The 23,603-nt window shown below is 45.8% G+C and overlaps 2 protein-coding genes across 3 annotated transcripts in view; one reads left to right on the top strand and one right to left on the bottom strand.

The window, feature by feature from the left end:
* The window catches only part of LOC147011503 (uncharacterized), a 154,538-nt gene extending 149,295 nt beyond the window's left edge, over positions 1-5,243 (bottom strand). Inside the window, exon 1 of the mRNA XM_085858010.1 lies at positions 5,062-5,243. Coding sequence (XP_085714136.1) covers positions 5,062-5,110 — 49 coding nt within the window. The 5' untranslated portion in view covers positions 5,111-5,243. The remainder of the gene's footprint in view (positions 1-5,061) is intronic.
* Positions 5,244-16,371: 11,128 nt separating this feature from the next.
* GDAP1 (ganglioside induced differentiation associated protein 1) overlaps positions 16,372-23,603 on the top strand; it is a 31,630-nt gene continuing 24,398 nt past the window's right edge. The window contains exons 1-3 of one of the 2 annotated variants that reach the window (XM_085858200.1): positions 16,372-16,552; positions 18,322-18,514; positions 19,215-19,385. In XM_085858200.1, the coding sequence (XP_085714326.1) occupies positions 16,430-16,552; positions 18,322-18,514; positions 19,215-19,385 (487 nt within the window). In that variant the 5' untranslated portion in view covers positions 16,372-16,429. Of the gene's footprint in view, positions 16,553-18,321; positions 18,515-19,211; positions 19,386-23,603 lie in introns of both variants that reach the window. The other variant, XM_085858199.1, reaches the window with a different exon arrangement.

Genomic DNA, 23,603 nt, shown 5'->3' with positions numbered 1-23,603 from the left:
AGAGACCAGTCATTATAAATCATTGGCCTCTTCAATAAGAGCAGAGAGAGGTAGGTAGAAAGACAGACAGAGAGAGAGGCACACACACGTGTCTCACCATTGGTTTAATTCCTTCGAGATGAGAGGACGTGATAAGACTTCATGCCACTCATTGAAAATGTCTTTCAATTCTCTTCTAAAATCATTGATCTCTTCAATAAGAGTATTAATTTCATGAACCACGTCGTGATATGTGAACTCAATTTCTTCCAATGCCCTGTCAGGGAAAAATATATATATATATATCAGAATTATCATGATTTAATTAATAATCATTTGCTTCATCGTTCAAAGAGAAAAGCATACACAAACTTACCAACTCTGTAGTGGGCTGTTGGCTTCATCGGAAGAAATATCGTCCATGCCTCAGTTGTAAAAATGAAATCCCGTCTGGCAGAAACTTTGTCTGGCGAACCGCTTATAAAGCAACGATGAGGAGATTGCTTAATCATTGGGTGTGGGCACAGGAAATGACAAGCTTCTCTTAATGATCTCATCTGGCCACCGCCCGAGTTGCAAATCATTTTTGGACATAAACCACGCCATAAAAGTTTTGATTCAAATGTTTTCAGTTCGTGTTCTGAGATAAAATATAAACACGAGACCTTGTCTCACAGAATAGTTCCTATTTTTTCACAGCATGACAGTCCAAAACCACTTCCTCATTCACACAGCACGGCCGTGTCAAAAAAACACTTCCTCATTTTCACGGCATGAACTGAAAACATTTGAAACAAAACTTTTTTTTCTGGCATGGTTTATGTACAAAAATGATTTGCAACTCGGGCGGTGGCCAGATGAGATCATTAAGAGAAGTTTATCATTTCGTAATGGCACAAAAGGGGTATCTTAAAAAATATAAAGATTCAAATGTTTTGTTTTTCAATATTTTAGATGGGGATTATTGTGCAAAGAAAATTAAACTATTGAAGGAATTTGAGAATGAACAAATGTTTATAGGTTCAATGAGTGAGCTAAACAATATGCATTGGTTATTTGATAAAGAGTGTCCCGGGGCTTAGGCGTTTCAGATATTTCTTTAGAATCACCTTTAACAAATCTTTATCTTGTTGTATGGGCTATTTGAATAGAGAGCCCCTAGGTTAAAAGGGGAAATAAAAAAATGGCCATTTTTACAGCCATTTTTCCTGCTGTGCAGGGGTTTGGCTTTTCTTGAGGCAATGTTTTATGGCCGGATGCCCTTCCTGACACCAACCCTGGTCGCCTCTTACGACACACAGGGATATGGTACACCTATTCTAACCGGGGCATACACCGGGACCAGTACACTGGCACTCATTTCGCCGACCTCGGAAGGATGGCAGGCTGAGTCAACCCCCTGGTGTTAATTCAGCAGCCAACGGGATTTGAACTCAGGACCCTGGGATCCCAAGCCGCCACCCTAACAACTAAGCCAACACCAGGCTCCAGGTTAAAAGGGGAGACAAATAAATATACCTTGGGCTAAAAAGGGGATTTATTTTTTCAGGGAAAAAAAAGAAAAATTTCATGGCTGAAAATCCCCCATTCATTTACATGGGGAAAAGTGAGCCAGAACCAGTATTCTTTCCCTACTTTCGTGTACGGAGTCGGGTTGTGGGATTCACACCGATCGGCGAACCCTCTTGTGGGCTTCACACATTCCAGTAACGATACTCTTGTTTGGCTTGTGTTGTGGTTGTTTCTTTTTGTTACATTCCCAGTAAGTTTGTGTTACGGTTCATTTGTAATGGCAGTCATAATGTGTGGGAGGGAAAGAGAGGATCACACCAGTCTGGACTGGTTGTTGTATTGATATTATGTACAGGGGAACTCTCGTGGGTCCGGGTGTTGAGTCTCCAAATTGACCTGGTGCTGTTCATTGTCCCCATTAACCCCGATTGGATCTGAACCTCACTGTGTGACATCTTCTTAACAGATACTGACGGTGAGCGGTTCGAATGGATTGGATTTCCCATGTGGTATCACGAGGGATGCTGTACCTGGAAGCACGCCATCCCTCAAAAGCAATAGTGAAGCCGGCCGTCCCCTCTGCACTCACATTGGGGGAACGAAAGATCAGGAAGTAAATAAATAAATAAATCAGGATGCTCTTCAGTGCTGTTTTCCAAATAAACCTCCTACTTCAACATGGAATATGATGGGAATACGACGTCAGTGTAGCAGTTTCACGATGGTGACTCCCTTAGAAACATGCGCCAGGGAGGAGCAATGTTCCGTCATCCATTTCTTGGGAAGTGAGGATGTGAATCCCAGTGAAATACATCGTAGAACTAGAACGGGCACTCATAGAGCGCATACCTTCGCCGCCACTACTTTTTTGTTCTTGGTATGAGTGTGGGGAACTGGTTTCATATGAATGGTCTTATGACACAAACCACATATCTATAATGTCATGACCCCCCCCCGACTTTCGGGGGCTACGGACGAAACAACAATCAACTCACGTCGTTTTGGCGAGTCTTCACTCGCAAGCTCGGTGAATACAACGTTTCAACAAGAGAAGGTAATATCGTTTGATGCTGGTTTCATGCAAATCGAATAAGAATTGACTGAGTTATGCCGAAAACCGCATATTTTTCAAGGGCGTGACCCCCCCCCCGACATTTTACCCCAACCGGTGACATGTGTTATGACGTCATTGTGTCACAAGATTGGGCATTAAATTCTGAACATTTTGGTGCTGGGTTCATGTAAAGCGGACAAGAATTGACCGCGTTATGACAAAAACCGCATATTTTTCAAGGTCGTGACCCCCCTGACCTTTCACCCCTAACCGGTAACAAGAGTATGGGCGTCATTGTGTCATATTGCATATCACAAGATGAGGCGTTGAATTCTGAACATTTTGGCGTTAGTTACATGCAAATTGAATAAAAATTGACCGTGTTATCGTAAAAAGACGATTTTGACCTTTTCGTGACCTTGACCTTTGACCCGAACGATCCCAGAATCTAATCGAATGCTTCCTGGCTAATAACCAATCATCCCACCAAATTTCATGCAATTCGGTTTAATACTTTTTGAGTTATACGAATCACAAGATTACAAATAAATAAATAAATAAATACACGCCGACCAAAACATACCGTTTCGCAGAATGCGAAGGTAACAATCAAAGGTTTTGTTTTTAAAAGTTTATTTAACTGTTTTGTTTGGAGTGCTTGGTGAAGCCACTTTGCGCACACTCTTCAACCTTCGATGGTGATACCATGGTTCAATACTGGAGTTAGGAAGGCAAAATAAATTTTACGACTATAATGTGAAAAAATGTTTGCAGTTGTTATAAAGTAATAAATCGCCACATCACGGCAGGAGAGCAGAGAGGTAAGCTCGCTCACTCCAAGCTGTCTCGTCGGGGTTCGAATCCCAGCCAAGCTATAAACTGTCATTGCAATGTTTCACAGGCAGGGTGATTCATCAATGTGTTCCGTATCTTGGATGGACGTTAAACTGGACAACACATCTGCCGGAATCCTCCCCTCTCCCCCTCTCCATATCTGCACTCTCCTCTCTCGTCCCTCTCCCCCCTCCCTCCACCCCTCTGCCTCTCTCACCCCGATCCCACCTCTCTCTCTATCTCCAACCCCCCCATTCCCACCCCTTCCCTGACCACTACCACTCTCTCCCACCCCTCGCCCTGCTTCCTCACCTCTCCCCTCTGTTATGGGGACTGTTAACGACTGACAGTTTAATTTTGAATTTAAAACTGCTTTCTCACAGGTTAGCATGTACGAATCGGATTCGGAGTGAGCCAACTGGAGAGGTGCAAAGGTCGCTGTATCTGCAAGCATTTGTCAGGTAGATAGCATGAGTTTTAAATACTCCCGCCCTATTTGATTTAGAACCCAGTGGTTAAAAGAAAATGTTGCTGTTTGGGTGCATTTTATCGTCCATCCCTTCCCCTCACAATGCCTTCCATTCTCTTCCCCTCCCACTTCTTTCCCTTCCCCTAAAGCTGCCTTCTCATCCCTTTACATCGCATTCTCTTCTCCCCAAGCTGCCTTACCCCTTGCCCTCATTCTGCCTGCGCCCTTCCCATCACATTGTATTCCCTCCACTCCCCTTTCATGCTTATCCCCTCCGCTCTCCATCCCCCATGACATCTCCTGGCTGTCTCCTCATGCTGCATTAACGTGCTGTTTTAACGTACCCCATTTCGTTCAATCCGGTAATATCCACCTCTCCTCCACAAGTCCCACCACAAAACACAAGTCGAGATCTCCTCCCCTCAGGCTTACCCCTCCCAATCCCCCTCCCCACTTCCCCTCTCCTCGCTCCCCCCTCCCTCCTTGCTCCCTCTCCCTCCTTGCTCCCTCTCCCTCTCTTCCTTCTCTCTCCCCTTTCCCTCTATCCTCTTCCCCCCTCCCCCCTTCCCTCACTCCTCTCCCTCCTCCCTTTCTCTCCCTCTTTATCCCCCTCCCTTAATATCCCTGTCAGTGAAGCGACGGGTTGTATTTGCCAGTAAATAATAAAGAAACTGAAACACATTTTAAAAATCTAATTAGTTTTAATTCCCTTTCACATCGACGTAACAAAATCTAAACAAACCATGAAAACTATAAATTTATATTAAAATACCAATTTATGAAGATGACGTCACACATTCACCTCAAATCCCTGAATCCCCAGGTCCTGAGTTTCAATCTCAACGACTCGGGTTCGTCATTCTCCCCACGGATTATCCCGATATTATTGATCTGAAAACGATTTGTTTTCATCACAAATACTTGGAGTGTAAGGAACGGACTTTATGACGTCATTACTCACGCAGTGTCTGAACCCAAATTGGGTTTACAAGGAAACTTCTGTTACAAATGATGAATATAATTATATTATCGATAGTTAATAATGAACTTGATAAACGGTTTTTATAATAGGAATAGGAATAAAATTGGTTTGTGATGGAAAATCATCCGCTGTGTTAATAAATAAATGAACCACGGAGGTAAGTTCTCGAAGATTCGATTGGAATCCCTGCAGTGAGACATTGAGAGAAGGAAGAGAGAACAGTAAACTTACCGGAGAGAAGAATCCCAGTGAGGATGATGAAGGAGTAAAGGAGGAACATCGTGTTTTCCCGGTGGATGAGACTAAAGTGGAACTCGGGATCTGGGACCCAAAACCACCAGAGTCTCTGAACTCCGGGGATTGAACACAAACCGGTACAAGGAGAACTTTTATCCACTTCTTGTTCACACCGATCATTTATCTTCCTCTTTTAGACACTTCCTCACAAAACATGACGTCCGAATTCCATTCCAAACCGCTTTCATTTCCCACCTGGTGTTACAGGTATTAAACATAGCACAGGTACCGCTCCAGTTCCTCCAAAATCATTCCCAGGATCTCACATTCTCAGAGTTTATTTATCGATCCTTGATCCGTGTTTGATGGGATGTTTCAGTAAAGGTGTAAAATATCACGTGCGAAGGACATTCATGTCGTTCCCTTTATTTGTTCCCAAATTACAACATAAACCACAAGTTTCATATTTCACAACTTCATGTCTGATGGACATCTTGGAACAAAATCTCTCTCTTGTCAGAATTTATATTTCCTGTATTTTGTGTATTTCAAGCACAGATAACATGATAGTTTATTTCACTCAAATATTCAATCAAAAACAATAAGATATTCTTGAATTACCCACAATGCACAGCAATCTTCTGCATCCGTGGAATATCCTCAATCCCTGGACCACCTTACCCCCTCCCACACTCCCTCCCCCTCACTCCATCTTATGCTTCAATCACAGCTGGAACTTTAGGCTGAGTCCGGTCCTTGTAGTCAGAGGGTGAAGGATCTTTCATGAAAGGAGTCGATTTGAGTTCTCTGTTAGAGTAGTTTTGTTGAGGAAGTAGATGGAAAGGTTTTCCAGATTGTCCTTTCAAAGAGAGCACATGAGAGGGTGAGTTGTCATGGTTAAAAGACATATTCCAAGTGTTTGACCATCTTTTGATTTTGTCAAGGTCTGAAGAGAGGGAAGAGGATGCGACCTGCCTGTCTGAATGATGAGGGATGTCATGGCAGAGAGGGGAGTCATCAGCAAATAGATAAAGGGGATTTTCCAAAGAGTTCGACAGATCATTGATGAAGATCACGAATAGGACTGGGCCCAGAACACTGCCTTGGTGCACACCAGCCTTGACAGGGAGAGGAGATGAAAGGATTCTGTTGAGAGCCGCACGTTGGCTACGACAGCAGTGGAAGTCAGGAAGCAATGTGTGGAGTTGGCCTTGGATGCCATAGGTAGAGAGTTTGGAGAGCAAGGAGAATGCCAGGGTGTATCAAAAGCACGAGATATGTCCAGAGAGAAGCCCAGATCTCATATCTGACATTGAGGGCCTCCATCCATTGATGGGTGATGGAGGAGAAGCAGCATATCCAAGGTGGAGTGACCAGGTCTGAATACAAATTAATTATTGATCTGAGATGAGGTCGTTGGATAAATGAAAGGATTTCATATTAACTGTGATGATGGATTTCAGGACCTTCCTGATGATTGGAAGTAAGCTGATAGGTCTGTTGTTAAAGGGATCCGTTTTTGCACCTCTTTATGTAATGCAGAAGATGTTGGTGGATTTCCAAGCAGATGGAAGATGATCTCGGGGAAATGATAGGGTGAAAAGGGCAGAGAGAGGAAGTCCAACAAAAACAGAAAAGGTTTTCAGGACGAGTGAACTGATAACTTCCAGGCCAGATGCAGAATCAGAGTCGAGGGTTGCCAGAAACTTCTCCTTCTCAGATGCAACATCCACAGAGTCCAGGATCAGTTGTGTATGACAGGGAATGATGGGTGCAGAGAATGGGGTTGGGAACAAAATTTGGAAGCAAACACAGAATTGAGGCATTCAGCTTTCTCACGAGCAGAGTGGGTTGTGATGTTATTTGAAGAGAGGAAAGGGATGGAAGGGGGGCGTACTCCAGAGACAGACTTAAACACACACACACACACACACACACACACACACACACACACACACACACACACACACACACACACACACACACACACACACACACACACACACACACACACACACACAATGTACTGGTAAGTACTTACAAAAGCTATTTTATTTGAAATTATATCCTTAAACTTATAAGCAATTGACTGATTTACCAACTGCCCGGATCATCAGCTGGGCACCGTTTTTCATCGAGGTTTCGATCCTTTCAGCCCAGAACCTCTCCAAACGGTGGATCCACGACCCCGGTCTCTCGTCCACATAAGTAGATTACTCAACGTCAATGGACCCACAACCTCAAAGTTGTGTCCAGACAGCTAGTCGACACAACAATGGGTATGTCTAACAACGACCCATCGTGGGCACTCACCCAACTGGTGTGACCACTCCTTTTCTTCCATCGGCTCTCTTGGGATATGAAACAATTTAACAACAAAACACATTGAACGAGGAGTAAATATAAGAACATGCAAAACAGGAACAAGAAAAACAACAGTTAAGGTCACTGGTTAAAGTGAAAATAGTTCAATGTCACGAACTGCGAAGATAAACCTGAGACTTGACTTCAACAGTTACTTCGAAAAATCGTGATGAAAATAAAGACCGGATGTGAGAAACCAAAAATAAGGCTTTCACAGGGGAAGACTGCCCTCCAGCCATGGGGATAGAAGCCTGGTGTTGGCTTAGTCATTAGTGGTTAGGGTGGTGGCTTGGGATCCTTGGGTCCTGAGTTCAACCCCCTTGGCCGCTGAATTAAAATACACCAGGAGGTTGACTCGGCCTGTCATCCTTCCGAGGTCGGCAAAATGAGTACCAGTGTACGGGTAAGGGGGACACTACATCAGCGGCATAGCCGCGTCCCAACCAATGATACAACCAGCAGCCACAGGCTACACTCGATATAGAGAGAGATGGAGAGAGAGAGAGAGAGAGAGAGAGAGAGAGAGAGAGAGAGAGAGAGGGAGAGAGGGAGAGAGGGAGAGAGGGAGAGAGGGAGAGAGGGAGAGAGGGAGAGAGGGAGAGAGGGAGAGAGGGAGAGAGGGAGAGAGGGAGAGAGGGAGAGAGGGAGAGAGGGAGAGAGAGAGAGAGAGAGAGAGAGAGAGAGAGAGATAGAGATATATATATATATATATATATCCCTGGGGATTATTCTACACAATGACAAACAAACACACAAGGAAATGCATCGTGATATGAAACTTCTTCTTCTTCCTTCGACTGCTCCAGTTAGGGGTCGCCACAGCGGATCATCCGTGTGATCCACATCGTGATTTGGCAATGTTTTACGCCGGATGCCCTTCCTGACGCAACCCTGGTCGCCTCTTACGACACAGGGATATGGTACACCTATTTTAACCGGGGTATACACCGGCCCAGTATACTGGTACTCATTTCGCCGACCTCGGAAGGATGACAGGCTGAGTCAACCCCCTGGTGTATTAATTCAGTGGCCGAACGGGGCTTGAACTCAGGACCCAAGGATCCCAAGCCGCTGCCCGAACCACTGCGCCAACACCAGGCTTATGTGATATGAAACACCAGGCTTATGTGACATCGTGATATGAAACTATAAATCCAAAATCCCTTAAGTACCTGAGGTGAGATCCCTCAAGTGTTTGGGGACGCTCCAATATGGCCAGAACGCTGAGGTTGGGTCAACGTCATCGGGTGTTTATTGATGACGCAAGCTGGTGACTTGCTAGTCGGTAGACTCGCCTCAGACTGGGGTTAAGTTCTGGATGGTCACCTGGTGCCTTGCTGACAGGGACTGGTGTAATTTCAGAACAGTCATCTGGGGTTGACAGTTCAGAAGGGATGTGTGTTCGGTCTGTGGCTGTGGTGTCGGTTCATGCAGGTGGACATCCTCGTTTGACGAGTCACGTTGTGACGGTGATAGTCCGTGATGGGTTGTGGTTGTACGTTCCCAATGACGAGGACCGTGTAGCATTCGGATTTCTTGACCCGATTTTTTCATCGACGTTTGACACCGACCTTCTTTCATCGGGATTGCCACCCCGTTCAGCAGCTCTATGGACGCTGACTTGCTCTTATCGGGCTGAACAAATAGGTGATAATTGCCTGGCAAATGGCTGCTTTCTGGCGTTCGTCCAGCACCCTGAACATGGCGTCGTAAGCCAGACCTGTGTTAATTGGGAGTTGCCTCCCGTTCGGTGGTGAGGATAGAATGACTGTGAGAATTGATGGTTGGATGTCACGTGCAGCAATGCGCCAATAGGCAAGCTGGATTTTGCTGAAGTCGTGCTTGAGGCTCCATCCGCACTGGTTGCCTATAAAAGGACAGCAGGACTACCTTGTGACGGTTGGTGACAGCTCCTGATGGTAGGGGACAGTTGGGCTGTTCCTGCTGGGTACCTGGCTCTTGGCGTCCCTGGTTCCTGGGGGTGATGACGTGATGTCGATTGGTGTTCGAGCCTGTTTGTGGGTAGGTGCACGGCAAGGCAGGGCACCGGCAGCGGACCAAGGCACGCTCACTCATTTTGGTTTATGTAGTAGACACATGACGACTTCTGTCTTGGAAAGCTGAGACCAAATTTCTTTTCCCCCTGAATGATCTGCTGGGTACCCATGTCTCGTGTTTAATTGATAAGTAAGGCATTGTGATAAGCATCTGCTCTTTGTCCGTTTTCCTATAAATTCTTGTTGAATTCCTTGTTCGAGATTATTTTATTGATTGAACAATTGATTGATTTGGATTCATCCATTTTATTGATAAAGGAAATAAAAAGTTCTTCAGTTTATTTATTTTTCTTAATAATATATTCCTTGTTGACTCCGCCATGGCCGCATGTGAAAGGAGGAGGGTTGGGTGTCAAAGCTGGCAACTCGGCCCATAAAACTCCCTTGCTGAAAGTCATGATTGATATACAACGAGCAGCAGATTCAGATATGGCTAGGGCGTTCCCCAGAAGCGACGCGCATCATCGACTCCCGGAGGATGTGAGAAATCAGCAAGGGGTACCGCCGGTCCAACGGAGGCGGCTAAAGAAGAGAGTTGGAACAATCCGTTTTGTATCTTGGAATATCGGAACCATGACAGGGAGAAGCAGAGAATTGGCGGAGGCACTGAAAAGGATGCGGGTATCCGTGGCATGTGTGCAGGAGACAAAATGGAAGGGACAGAGTACAAGAGAGATTGGAGAAGGTTATAAACTCTTCTATTCAGGTGGTAGAGAAGGAGGAAATGGAGTCAAATTTATCTTGAATGAGGAGCTCAAACAGCAAGTGGTGGATGTCAGCAGGGAGTCAGACAGATTGATGAGAGTCAGGATCATATGGGGAAGGAGTATCCTGCATATCTCTGGGTACACCCCCCAAGTTAGATGCTCAGAACAAGACAAGGAGGAATTCCGAGAACATCTGGAAGACCTGATCACGAATATCCCAGGGGATGAACCCATGGTCCTGGGAGCAGACCTTATTAATTGTCACATGGGAAGTACTTCTGAAGAATATGAGAGGATCCATAGTGGTAAAGGATATGGAAGCAGAAACGAGGAAGAGGAGAGGATGCTCGAAATGGTGGAGAGTTTGGAACTTTTCTTCATTAATAATGGATTCCAGAAAAGGGAAGAACATGTGGTGACATATAAAAGTGGAGTAGGCAGGACACAGATTGACTATTTCTTGGTACGTAGCAAAGACTGAAAGCAAGTGAAAGATGCGAAGGTAATACCTGGGGAAGTAGTAGCTCATCAACACCAAATGCAAGTGATGGACCTGTTTGATAGGGGGGAAGGCAAGAAAGAGAAGCCAGGACCAGAGAGAAAGGAAGATCAGAATTTGGAAACTGAAAGATTTGGTAGCGGAGTACCAGGACAGGGTCAGGAACAAGATGACCAACGCTGGCACGGAGGACCTCTGGAAGACCTTGAAGGGGGTTGTGGAAGAAAAATAATTATATTCATGTACTTTCAATTATAATTGTTGCTGGTGATTTATAAATTTAATTTTTATGCTATAGTCGAATTGGCTGTCAGTTATGTTTCCCTTTACCCAAGAGTCTTTTGACCTAAATATTGATGAAAGGAATGTCTTACTATGAAACAAGGTGACCTGGTTGATATCACTGCAACTTTTGCCATGATTATGTCATTCTCTTTCACCCAGTGGACACGTATTGCAGTTTGAGTTCTTTTGCCTAATGCTTATCAGCTAACCCTGTAGTTCTCCCCTCCCATTCTTTGGAATGTCAAGTTGTGTGTAAGAAGAATTGCTTCAGGCTTATGTTTCAGTGAAGTCCATTCGAATGTTTCAGTCAAGCATTCAATGTTCTTCCTCCGTATATACGAAATTAAAGATTCTCCTTTGGTATGCTGATCCAACATGTGGAAATTGAATTCTTTTCCACCACAGGGTACTGGTGGAAGAAGCAGCAGAGGTGTGTGGGAGAACATCTGGGAAAGGCAGACAAGAGAAGGAAACTTGGTGGTGGTCAGACGAAGTTCAGAACAGCATCAAGATGAAGAAGGCCGCCTTCAAGGAGTGGCAGGGGGGTAGAGAAAACCAGGAAAAGAGGCACCACTACAAGGCAGCAAACAAGGAAGCCCGAAGATCAGTGGCAGAAATAAAGGAGCAAGCCACAAAGGGGTGGTATGAGGAGATGAAAACACCGGAGGGAGAGAAAAGGGTGTACAAGGTAGCAAAACGGGAAAGAGCAAGAAGAGAAATCCCAACTGTGAAGGTGATCAAAGACAGGAAAGGGAACATCTTAGTTGAGGAAGAAATGGTCATAGCTCGGTGGAAAGAATACTTTGAAACGCTGCTAAATTAGAGGAATGAGGCAGAAGAGCTGATTGAAACACCACCAGTGGAAGGACCAGTCCAAATGGTAACAATGCAGGAAGTCAGCGAAGCCATCAGGAAAATGAAGAACAACAAAGCAGCGAGATCATCCAAAATAACCATCGAAATGATCAAAGCACTAGGACACCATGGAGTCCGTTGGACCCACTGGATCCTCAAGAACATCTGGATAACGGGGAATATGCCAGAAGACTGGAGAGAAAGTGTACTGGTTCCAATATACAAACAAAAAGGAGATGTGCTCGAATGTGGGAACTACAGGGGAATCAAACTCATGGAGCAGATGCTGAAGATCACCGAAAGGATTCTGGACAAGAAAATCAGAGAAGTCACGAACAACGACCAAATGCAGTTTGGCTTTCGACCTAAACGGGGCACGACTGATGCTATTTTCATCTTCAGACAACTGCAAGAGAAGCATCTGGAAAAGAACAAGCGACTCCACCATGCGTTCGTCGACCTGGAAAAGGCATACGACAGAATCCCCCAGGAGTTGGTCTACTGGAGTTTACGCAAGAAAGGAGTACCTGAACACTTGATAAACATCATCCGGATCACCTACAACCGAACAACAACCAAGGTCAAAACAGTACACGGAATGATGGAGAGCTTCGAAGTCGAGGTTGGCCTTCATCAAGGGTCAGCACTAAGCCTGTTATTGTTTGTCATCGTCTTGGGCGTCATCAGCTAAGAATGCCGAACCGGCCTTCTCTGAGAAATGCTGTATGCAGACGACTTGGCGATGACGGCAAAAACGGAGAAAGATCTGCAAAACCAACTTCAACATTGGCAGAGAAGTCTGGAACAAAAAGGAATGAAGATGAATGTGAAAAAGACAGTATCAATGACCATCGGGAAGAGTAAGACCAAGAGAAAAATCAACATCAAGGATACAGGGGGAGCAACCTTGAGCCAAGTAGAGGACTTTGTGTACCTGGGAAGTACTGTGGATAGCAATGGAGGCAGTGAGAAGGCTGTGAGAGACAGAATGAAGGCAGGCTGGAAGAAATGGAGGGAGGTCACTGGTGTAACATATGACAATAAGTTAACATTGAAACTGAGGATTAAGGTATACAAGACAGTCATCGGACCAGTGCTCCTGTACGGAGGTGAAACGTGGGCATTGAAGAAGAAGAAGGAAGAGCGACTACGAATGAGAATGAGAACAGAGATGAGACTGTTGAGGTGGATTATGGGCATCAGTCAAAGAGAAAAGAAAATAAACAAGAGCATCAAGGAAATGGCAGGAGTGGTTGGGATCGAGGAGAAGGCGAGAGAGGCAAGGTTGAGGTGGTTTGGACATGTGAAACGGCGAGGGGAAGAGGAACCATCAAGGAGAGCAATGGAATTGAATGTACCTGGGAGAAGGAAAAGGGGAAGACAAGCGAAAAGATGGATGTACTGCGTAAAAGAAGACATGAAACACCATGGAATGAAGGAGGAATGCGCCCTAGATCGGTTGATGTGGAGGAAGGCTGCTCGTTGGGATGGAAAAGTCTACGAAGGGAAGGGGTGCAACGGGGTGCATCTATGAAGGGAATGTCTAAATGGGAAAAGTCTACGAAGAAGAAGAACAATATATTCCTTGTTGACGTTTCAACCTATCCATGATTGTCATGTCTTTCCATTGATCCAGCATTGTCCACACCGAGATAGACTGGCAGATTATAATTCCCAAACTAATTAACCTGTCATAGTCGGCGTGCACCAGTGGTAAATGCTCGGCCGCATTACTTAAGATCTAATCAAGATAAGATTGGTGCATCGCCGAGGGTGCGTTCCCTGGTCAGGAGGCCATGTGACCTCAAGTTAAATGGCAAATTAGATGGTGGACACTGGAAGTTGTGGTTAACTGATTGGCGTTCATGGTTGTTAAGCAACTCACCGCACCACAAAGTTAATCGTGAGCGGTGGTCCCAGGTCCAGTTCTTCCGAGGAGAAATGAGGATTAACCCCTCATAATACACGGTGTCTGTGGCCGTAACTATATATATATATATATATATATATATATATATATATATATATATATATATATATATATATATATATATATATATATATATATATATGTCGTTACGGTTGTGGAAATTCGCATTACACCATAAAGAGTCCTCAGGTGAGATATCTCGATAAATCCACGTGTAGTTAGGCCACACCCATTGTATAGAGGGAATTTATGTGATCCATTCGGGCTGCGATCCTTCAGTTCGCCATTTTTTCTTTATTTATTGTTATTTTCGACCATTAAGCCGCCAACAACACAAACAGCCACTACCTTTACCTTCACAACTCCATCCCGCAAACATCGCTTCACCGCCATTCCCAAACGACACCATAACCATCAAACCACCACAGAAAACCCTCCACCACCTTCGCCTTTCTCATTCACAACCAACAACCGCACCACCTGTGAACACTGAACGTCGGGCTGTCGAGGGCCCATTCGGCGATTGGTGCTAAACGCACTGAGCGGCGAGTGCGAATGGCGGCCTTTCCGGGGGAAAATTCGGATTCAAAATGCTTCACGCCCACTTCCCCTCCATCCAATGGGCGAACGCGAGGTGGCTTGGCCCCGCCTCCAAGCGCGTGTATGTGAAGTCCGTTTATGCAAATATGCGGATCAAGGGAGGTTCACGCCCCTTTTTGCCCAACCAATGGCTGAACAGAGGGTGGCGTGGCCCCGCCTCCAATCGCGGTTTGATCCGCATATTTGCATATCGGCTCCTCCTGAGACCTATAAAGATACGAGCACAAGGCAACTCAGGTGCGTGAGTAGAGGCGGAGAGTGGAACTGGGGAGAGTGGAACTGGAATGGCGTGAGTTGAGAGAAAAAGAGTGGAACTGGAGAGAGGGTGAGTTGAGCTTGGAGAGAAGTTGCGGAGGAGTTGCAGGGAAGACGGCGGACGACCACGAGGTTGCGGTGTGGGGGTCGCTCGACTCGTCGTGGGATCCAGGCCAGCCAGCCATACCCCTCTCCCTCAGCATCAGCGATTCCCCCCCCCCCATTCGCGCTGAGATAGTGCCGACGGGGCCCCCGTTCCTCCCCCACCCTAAACGTGGTTCCAAAAAGACCGCTCGCGCGGAGCACGCCGGAGAGGACTCGCCGACCACGCCAGGGCACGGAGTCGGGGCGCAGCGGCGCGAACATTGCGGCTTGTCCGCCATCATGTCACGAGGACGCGGGTAAGATCTCCCCGGTCTCGTGGACCTTGCCGATCCTCCAGGATTCACGTACATTTGGTCTACAGACCTGTCTGCCTCCTCGCCTATGAGGGTGGCTTTCTTTTTCCTTTGCTTTTTGTGTAAATGCTTGTTGTGGCACCGTCTGTTAAGTAAAACTGCGTAAGTATTGCCGTGTGTCGGTCTTAGTCGGTAGTATCTCTCTTTTACTGTTTCTTTCTGTGCTTGAATACGTGCCTTTTATTAGTATTACAGTGACTGAATATACGTGCTTCCTTTGTGTCCGTGTGTCGCACAATAAAATGCTTGCTTGTTGAACTGTTCCCGCTCTGCTTCGTCTCCTTTCTTTTTATTGACTCTCCATCCTGCATCGCGTAAGAGATTGGTAGTGGGTGTAAGTTCCCGGAAACTAATCTGAACCATCGAGGTCGACGATAACTCTGCTCGGTTATCTCTGCAGTTCGGAACAAACTACTTAAGCGGTTCGTGTCCGAAGTCGACCTGCGGCGAGGTACGATCGCCCGATTAACCATCCGCGTAGATACTTAGGTAGGTCGAGTTTGGCAAACAACCCTATCCTATGCGGGTGGCCGATTGGCACGATTGTGGTGAGGTCGAAAGACCCACCCGTGACTAGCTCCCGGCGTTGTTCCGAGAGGGTCACGACTGAATTGTCCGTCCAGTGAGCGACGTTCCGCGATTCGAGTTACGTGGCCGATCGCACGCCGGCGGGCGCGAATTCGTAACAATATATATATATATATATATATATATATATATATATATATATATATATATATATATATATATATCAAGTGAATCAGATGAATACTGACGATTTATGTGACCTTCACCTTTGACCTCAAAACAATATCGTCTTCCAGCTTGTCATGACCTCTTCCAGCTGGTGAAGTTTCGTTAAGATTGGAGTAAAAGAAGAATGTGACCCGCAGGCGATTGACAAGCACACAAACAGACGGAGGTGAATACATGACCTCTGTTCACCTGCAGTGGCGTTGGTAAAAGAAACTAATGGAGCGCTCGTCAAGTGGCTTAAGCACTCAATGCAAACGGTTCATAAGGAACGGCTGGCTTGGCAAGCGATAGCAAACTCATGGTAATGGAACACTGACTGGCTGCCAATTAAATATCCTGGATATTTTATACCGATTGGACCGCATGTACCCTCGACTGAATGAATATCCGTGATTGCATTTGTGAAATAAACTTGGAGGAAAGTGTAAAGTGTTTGAAGGCCATTTCCAACCTCGTGACAAGCTTTTTTTTAGAGTGGCGTAGATAGAGCCTCTCACGGCTCCAAAGACGCCGTGATTAACCAAGAAGAGGAAGAGGAAGAAGAAGAGGAAGAATATGAAAAAGAGGAAGAAGAAGAGCCTCACCTCACAGGGAAAATGGCGACTCTGTCTCCAGTTTCAGAGACGGATGTAAAATTAGATGAAGGAGCGATTTCGCAGCCAAAGACAAAGTGTGAGATGATGTTGTACCATTGGACTCAGTCGTATTGCTCACAAAAGGTAAGCACGTCACAATCTGCGGCTCGTTCGCTGCGTTAATCTTTTAAAATCGATCTCTTACATTATGAGGTTATTCAAATCATATTATGCATGAAAGGATTCGCTCATAAAGTAATAAACATATCAATGTATTGAGTGGAAGGAAAGCGGCGCGAAACTCTTCAGGTCGTTTAAGGGTTTCGGGAAATGCCCAATGGTGACGTCGTTAAGAGGATGTGATGAGGAAGATCGAGAGAAAGGTGATCAGGGCAACTCTGTGATGCACTTTCTCTTCACAATGTCATTCATACCCGTTGTGTAATGTAACATGTACAATATAATGTCACCAAAATAGGAAACACACCCCTACCCACACTCCACACCCCTACACACACTCCATCACACCCCTACACACACTCCGTCGCACCCCTACCCACACTCCATCACACCCCTACACACACTCCATCACACCCCTACCCACACTCCATCGCACCCCTACACACACTCCATCACACCCCTACACACACTCCATCACACCCCTACACACACTCCATCACACCCCTACACACACTCCATCACACCCCTACACACACTCCATCACACCCCTACACACACTCCATCACACCCCTACACACACTCCATCACACCCCTACACACACTCCATCACACCCCTACACACACTCCATCACACCCCTACACACACTCCATCACACCCCTACACACACTCCATCACACCCCCACACACACTCCGTCGCACCCCTACCCACACTCCATCACACCCCTACACACACTCCATCACACCCCTACACACACTCCGTCGCACCCCTACCCACGCTCCATCGCACCCCTACCCACGCTCCATCGCACCCCTACCCACGCTCCATCACACCCCTACACACACTCCATCACACCCCTACACACACTCCATCACACCCCTACCCACACTCCATCACACCCCTACCCAAACTCCATCACACCCCTACACACACTCCATCACACCCCTACACACGCTCCGTCACACATACACTACAACAAACAAACTTGTTCAAGGTTCATTGATGATCCTGATAAGAGCCCTTGGAGTTGGAAAGAAGATCTGTCCAATGCACCTCAGGTTGTCGTGTTTACATTTTCCATCTGAATCCCTTCCTTTTGATTCAGGAGGCCCAGATTTAAATGCCACATACCATTTGTGCTCTTTCATGACGTCTTCATGGCCTTGTAATTATGCAATTTGTGGGAAAGTGCACTGTTGTGAAGTAATATCTTTGTCCCAAGCCCCTCCATGAGCCTGAGATCAATGTAGAATAAAATAAAATAACAGCAAAACATCACAACCTCATCATCCTCCACATGTGATCCAAATACAGGGGATACTTTGGGCCCGAGAAATACTCGATTCTTCTTCTTGGGATCCACCAGAAGAGATTACAACCAACACATACACAAACAAGCACAACCACCACCATCATCAATGAAGTGCCACCACAAAAGTTCCCTCAGGCCTTCCCCCAAAGAGTTGGCGACTTATCTCTGACACACTGAACAAATTAGAATTTCTTGTGCAAATTACCTTCAGTCTAGCTTGGGCCTCGCCAGCCAGTTCGTGAAAGATCTTGTTATTGTAATACAGTATGAAGATGGCGAGACGTCCTTTCATGTTGCTAATAAAGTGCACGGGAGGATAAGCTCTTGAAAACAAACTGGAACACTGTCTAGTTGGCTGATTTAACATGACGCATCTAATGTTATTTATTTATTTTGTAAGGTTTGGATTGTTCTATCCAAAGGTTCGCCTAGCAATGGCCGAGAAAGGACTGTCCTGCAAGGAACGGGACGTCAGCCTCCCGCTTAATGAGCACAATGAACCGTGGTTCATCCGACTGAATCCCTCGGGTGAAGTTCCTGTGCTCATTCATGGCTCCACGGTTATTTGTAACACCACACACATCATCGACTTCTTGGAAGACACGTTCCAGCAAGGTGAGTCCCATCCTTGTACCACCTGTGAGCATTTCAACTCGAGATTGACATGCCAAAGAAAGTTTGTGAAAAATCTGGAACCCAACATGGACTTTCTGACGCGTCACGTAATTTGAACATGCTTCTCACCCCACATTCGTTTGTTCGGCGTATTGCCTATTTTCTTTAGTTTGTGCCACGTGCCGCCCATTTCCTTGTGCCCCGTACCGCCTGGTTGACACCTCTAATTTGTTTCCCTCCTTCCATTACAGTATATGCAGTTCATTTTCCATTTCATGCTATCCAAACCACGCATTATTGTTATATTTTTTTTTAATTACTACTGTTGCTGCTGCTTTATTTTTCAGGCTGGCATGATTCAAGCTCTAGGGCTGCAGTTTATTTTTGCAACCTTTCAATTTGAGTGTGTGAAGGTAAAATGCTTTGTTCCATGATTAAAAAAAATTTCATTTGCACCAAAACAGGTTCCACCCTCATTTATTAATTTATTTTTTGAATTGCCCTTTTCCTGAATTGCTCTAATCATGTCAATATGTGATTGCTGCTATTCAATATTTGTTCACTGCAGTAAAGTCTGACTGATGAACAGAGGCATTTTGTCATTTGCATATCAAATTGTGTGGCTAAATATTTGAACGTTTATTTGTTAAAACTTCAATCTGCCAGCGAGACACAGTGAAAGCTTTTCATCTCCCAGAAGGAGTTCTACGGTTGATTCCTGATGAAGACAGCCTCTTGCACCCCCGAGTACTGCACTACCGTGAGCTGCTCGACTCGCTGCCTGTGGAGGCGTACACGCATGGTGCTATTTTGCACCCGGACTTCACCACCAACTCGCTCATCCCTGCTTTCGCCAGCGCTCGAATCCGCAGTGAGATGACAAACCTTGACATGTTTCATCACTTGCTTTTCAGAATCTCATCAAAATGCTAGGTGCAATGTTTATATATTATAGAAATGGCAGGTACAGTGTTTATACAAATGGCAATTTTGGTCAGCCCCCATCCATTATTTATATTATTAGGTCATCTCTACCGAGATGACCTAATAAAGCCGGACCAAATGTCCGTCCGTACGTCCGTCAACAATTTTTCTTTCCGATCTTGATGAAACTTAGTATGTGGGTAGAGGCCGATGAGTGTTGCACAACGATATAACTTTTGTCCGGGTTCAAGGTCAGGGACGAGGTCACGAGGTCACGTAAGTTATAAAAATTGCCATTTTCAAAACCTATCTAGTCTGCCATTCTACAAGATATTCGGCAACTGTTTATTGATTATGATAGTAAAAAATATTATCTTGTATCGAACCGGACAGATTTTTTAATTTCCGTCCCGTTTGATCGTCACGTGATCTGGAAGATGGCCAAAAACGCCGATGTGATTCGCAAAGAAGGAAGGAGAAATGAAATATAAATATAAAACACATTTTTAGCCTTTTATATTTATACATTTTCCGCCGAAGGTGCAAAAGTTTCAAAACCCAAAATGTAAACGTCGGCATTTATTTTCAAAGTATAATTTCGTGCGCGCCAAAATGCTGAGTCATCTTTAACCAAACTGCGTAGTAGAACTGCGCAGTAGTCCGGTCATGGCGTTTGAGCAGTGGCCAGCGTGGTTCAGATTGACTGTGGTTTCTGGGGCGATGGTGATTGTTAAGAAGTATGTCGGCGGTATAAATTTGAGTGACTGTATTGGTGATTTAATCACGCAACATCTTGACAACGAATATTCTGGCCGAACGATTGCATCAATTCGGTGCATCAGCAGGGATAATTCGCAGGCTCCTCTCGATCGTGCCGATATCTAACATAATCACCGGCGGACATAGGGCTGCAGGCTGTGGGGCGAGGCCACGGATCCCGGATGAGGGGATAAGTGATAAATTATGCTACATGCTTCGGGCTTTCTGATTAATATATCAATGAGTACATTCCATAATTAATGAATTAATAATTAATGAATCTGGCATACAAAATGTTTTTTCATACCTGACATGTTACTTTGTGCAGTGTCACGAAACTTCTGTGGAATTAATAATTAATGAATTTGCTAGCTCTAACGATTTTTCAAACCTCAATATCTCTATAAATACTTGACCAATTTTCATTCTGAAAGTTGCATTATAATCAGTGAAGAATAATCGACAGGATTATCATAATCTTCAAGAGCTAAGCCCATTTTTTCGTTTTTTTTTTCTGCAACCGGAAGTGAAATGTCCCCAGAGAGTGGACGGACCGGAAAACCACGTATTGCACTTACTGGTGATTCTGATGTGTTAATCCGGGAACTAAATGAACAATACATATTTATTAATTATGTCATTTGTAGTATTATCCTAGTGTATCTCTGTGAACTATTTCAATCTAAACGGTAAGTTTGGACTGTTTCGCGGTTACCTGAACTGAACATTGAGAATTTGTGGTATTATAGAGATGACCGTCACCCCCACACGGGGGTAATTTTTATATTATTATTACTTTTGCTATATATATATATATATATATATATATATATATATATATTGTTACGAATTCACACCCGCCGGCGTGCTAACTGCCGCTTTCCACTAATAGTAGCAGCTCGCCCACCGGATGGACAATTCAGTCGTGACCTTCCGGAGCAACGCCGGAACCCTGTCACGGGTGGGTCTTCAACCCCACCACAGCCTAGCCAATTTTCTACCCGCGCAGGATAGGGTCAATCGCCGAATCTCGATATACCTAAGTACCCACGTGGATAGCTAACCGGGAGACCGTACCTCGGCGCAGGTCGGCTTGGGACACGAACCGCTTAAGCGGTCCGTTCCGTTCTGCAGTGATAACCGAGCGGGAAATTATCGCCCGACCTCGCCGGATCCGATTCTATTTAACGTGTGTTTAAAACCCAGCTATTTATTCCGCGATGCAAGATGGCATTTCCAATCGGGTGAAAGGAGGACGCGACGAACGGGGTACATTCACACAAAGCACATTTATTATAATGAAACACGTATGCAATGCAACAATCATGCACGTATACAGAAAAGCATACACGGGACGAGGACAGAGACACGGGCAAGGCAAACGAAAGCAAGAGAAAGCACTACGACCGAATATTCTTATTATTTCACAGGCACTTAACAGGTTTTCTTATGGACACGGCGCCACATCATTCACACAAAAGAAGAGAAAAGACCACCTCCACAGACAGGGGGGTCAGACTGGGCCCGTGGGCCTTTATGGCGTGGGACTTGGCTGACCGAATGGGTCCCACGAGACCGACGCTGGTTACCTGCACCCTCGTGGTGCGACGGTCGGCGAACTCTCTCCAGCACTCTCCTCTCGTGCGCGCCTCGACCCTGGACCACCGCACACAACCCTCACGACTTGGCACCCGGAGGGAAGGCACCCAGATCTCGAACACCACGGAGCAGCAGCGATCCCCAATGCCACGAAGAGACGAAGCTCCCCCGAAGAGGCAATACGACTCGATGACTAACAACGAACGAACCTGGTGTCTCGTGCGCCCTTTTATTCCCCAGGTTCCAACGCCTGACTCCGCCCCCCCCTTCCAGCTCCTGCGGGAAGCTTCGAGAAAAGGGGCGTGCCCTCTCGTCCCCCTCCCCGCGGGCCACCCGGGGGGGGGGGCGAGAGAAATCATTCTTCGCTCAGGTCCAAGGAAATCATTCCCCCAAAAAGAGGCCCCTCCTTTACATGACCTCTGACCTTCGACCCGCATTCCACTTCCCCCACACCAAAGCGCGGGAAAACAGGCGGGAAAATCCGCGCACCATCGGAACTCCTCTGGTTTCCTTCGCATTGCGCTGGCTTTCACAGATACTATTCGTTGGTGCGTGGTATTGTGGTGTGGTTGCTTGTAGTTGTGGAGTGGCTGGTGGTTTGCGTTGTGGTTGCAAAGGTGATTGGGGTGGAGAAGGTGGTGAGGCGATGTTGATGGTTGGGGATAAAGTGGTGAGGATGGCGTGGTTTGTTGAGAGGCGTGTGTGGTTGTGGTGGAGGTTGCTGTGAAGCGGTTATTGAGAGCGACGTTGGTGGTGGTGGTTCGGTTGTGGTTGATGGTTGAGGCGATCGTGGTTGTTGTGATGGCGTGGTTGGCGTTGTGGTAAAGGTGGTTGTTGTAATGGTGGTTGTTGTGGATTGAGGCGATCGTGGCCGGCGTTGATCGTGGTTATTGCGGTTGGTGGTTAAAATGTGGTTGTCCCAAAATAACGATAGGAAAAGAAAAACGGCTATCTCAAAGGATCACACAGCCCTGTGACACGAATAAATCCCATTAAACAACGGTGGGGAAATCTAACTGAACACAGACTTACCGGCATAACTGATCTAAGGACCTATATGGTGTTCTACGAATTTCCACAGCCGTAACAATATATATATATATATATATATATATATATATATATATATATATATATATGTGTATTTTTTTTTTCTAACCACTAACTGACTGATATTAAAGATCAGGACCCTCCAGGTGGCGTAGAAAGCTGAAATTTTGCGTGCCGATGGACGTCGAAGCCGATACACCGAAAAAAAATCATAGAATCGTCAGACAACATCCATAAATTAAAATATTGTTACGGTTGTGGAAATTCACAGAACACCATTCAGGTTTCCCAGAGATCAGTTATGTCTAAGTCTGTGTTCAGATTAGATTTCCCCACCGAGGTCGAAAGGGAATTATTTGTGTAACCGGGCTGTGATCTTTGAGGCAGTGTTTTTCTTTTGCTATCTTTATTTTGGATCAACCACCACAACCACCACGACCACCACAACCACATCTCAACAATCACAGCCCCCTTCTCCACAACCGCCTTCACAACAACCACCTTCACCATAACGACATATCCTCGCCATCTCCTAAACCACATCTCCTCACAACATTACCAACAACGAACAGCATCGCCTCACCTTCATCTCCATTGTGCCGCCATCTTTGCGCCAGCCACGGCGAGTTCCCCACGAACGGCATCACAGACGCAGGGGTTCCCTGTTAGGACGGGGGCCGGTGATTTCCACAACGTCCGCATGGGGCTGATGATCTCTGCAACGTCCGCTCTCTTCGCATGACTTGCGATCGGATCA

This window comes from Eptatretus burgeri, chromosome 15 (genome assembly GCF_056783735.1).
Source record: "Eptatretus burgeri isolate ZD-2024b chromosome 15, Ebu_testis_v1, whole genome shotgun sequence".
In the NCBI taxonomy this organism is placed as follows: Eukaryota; Metazoa; Chordata; class Myxini; order Myxiniformes; family Myxinidae; genus Eptatretus; species Eptatretus burgeri.
This window is presented reverse-complemented; position numbering and strand designations above follow the sequence as displayed.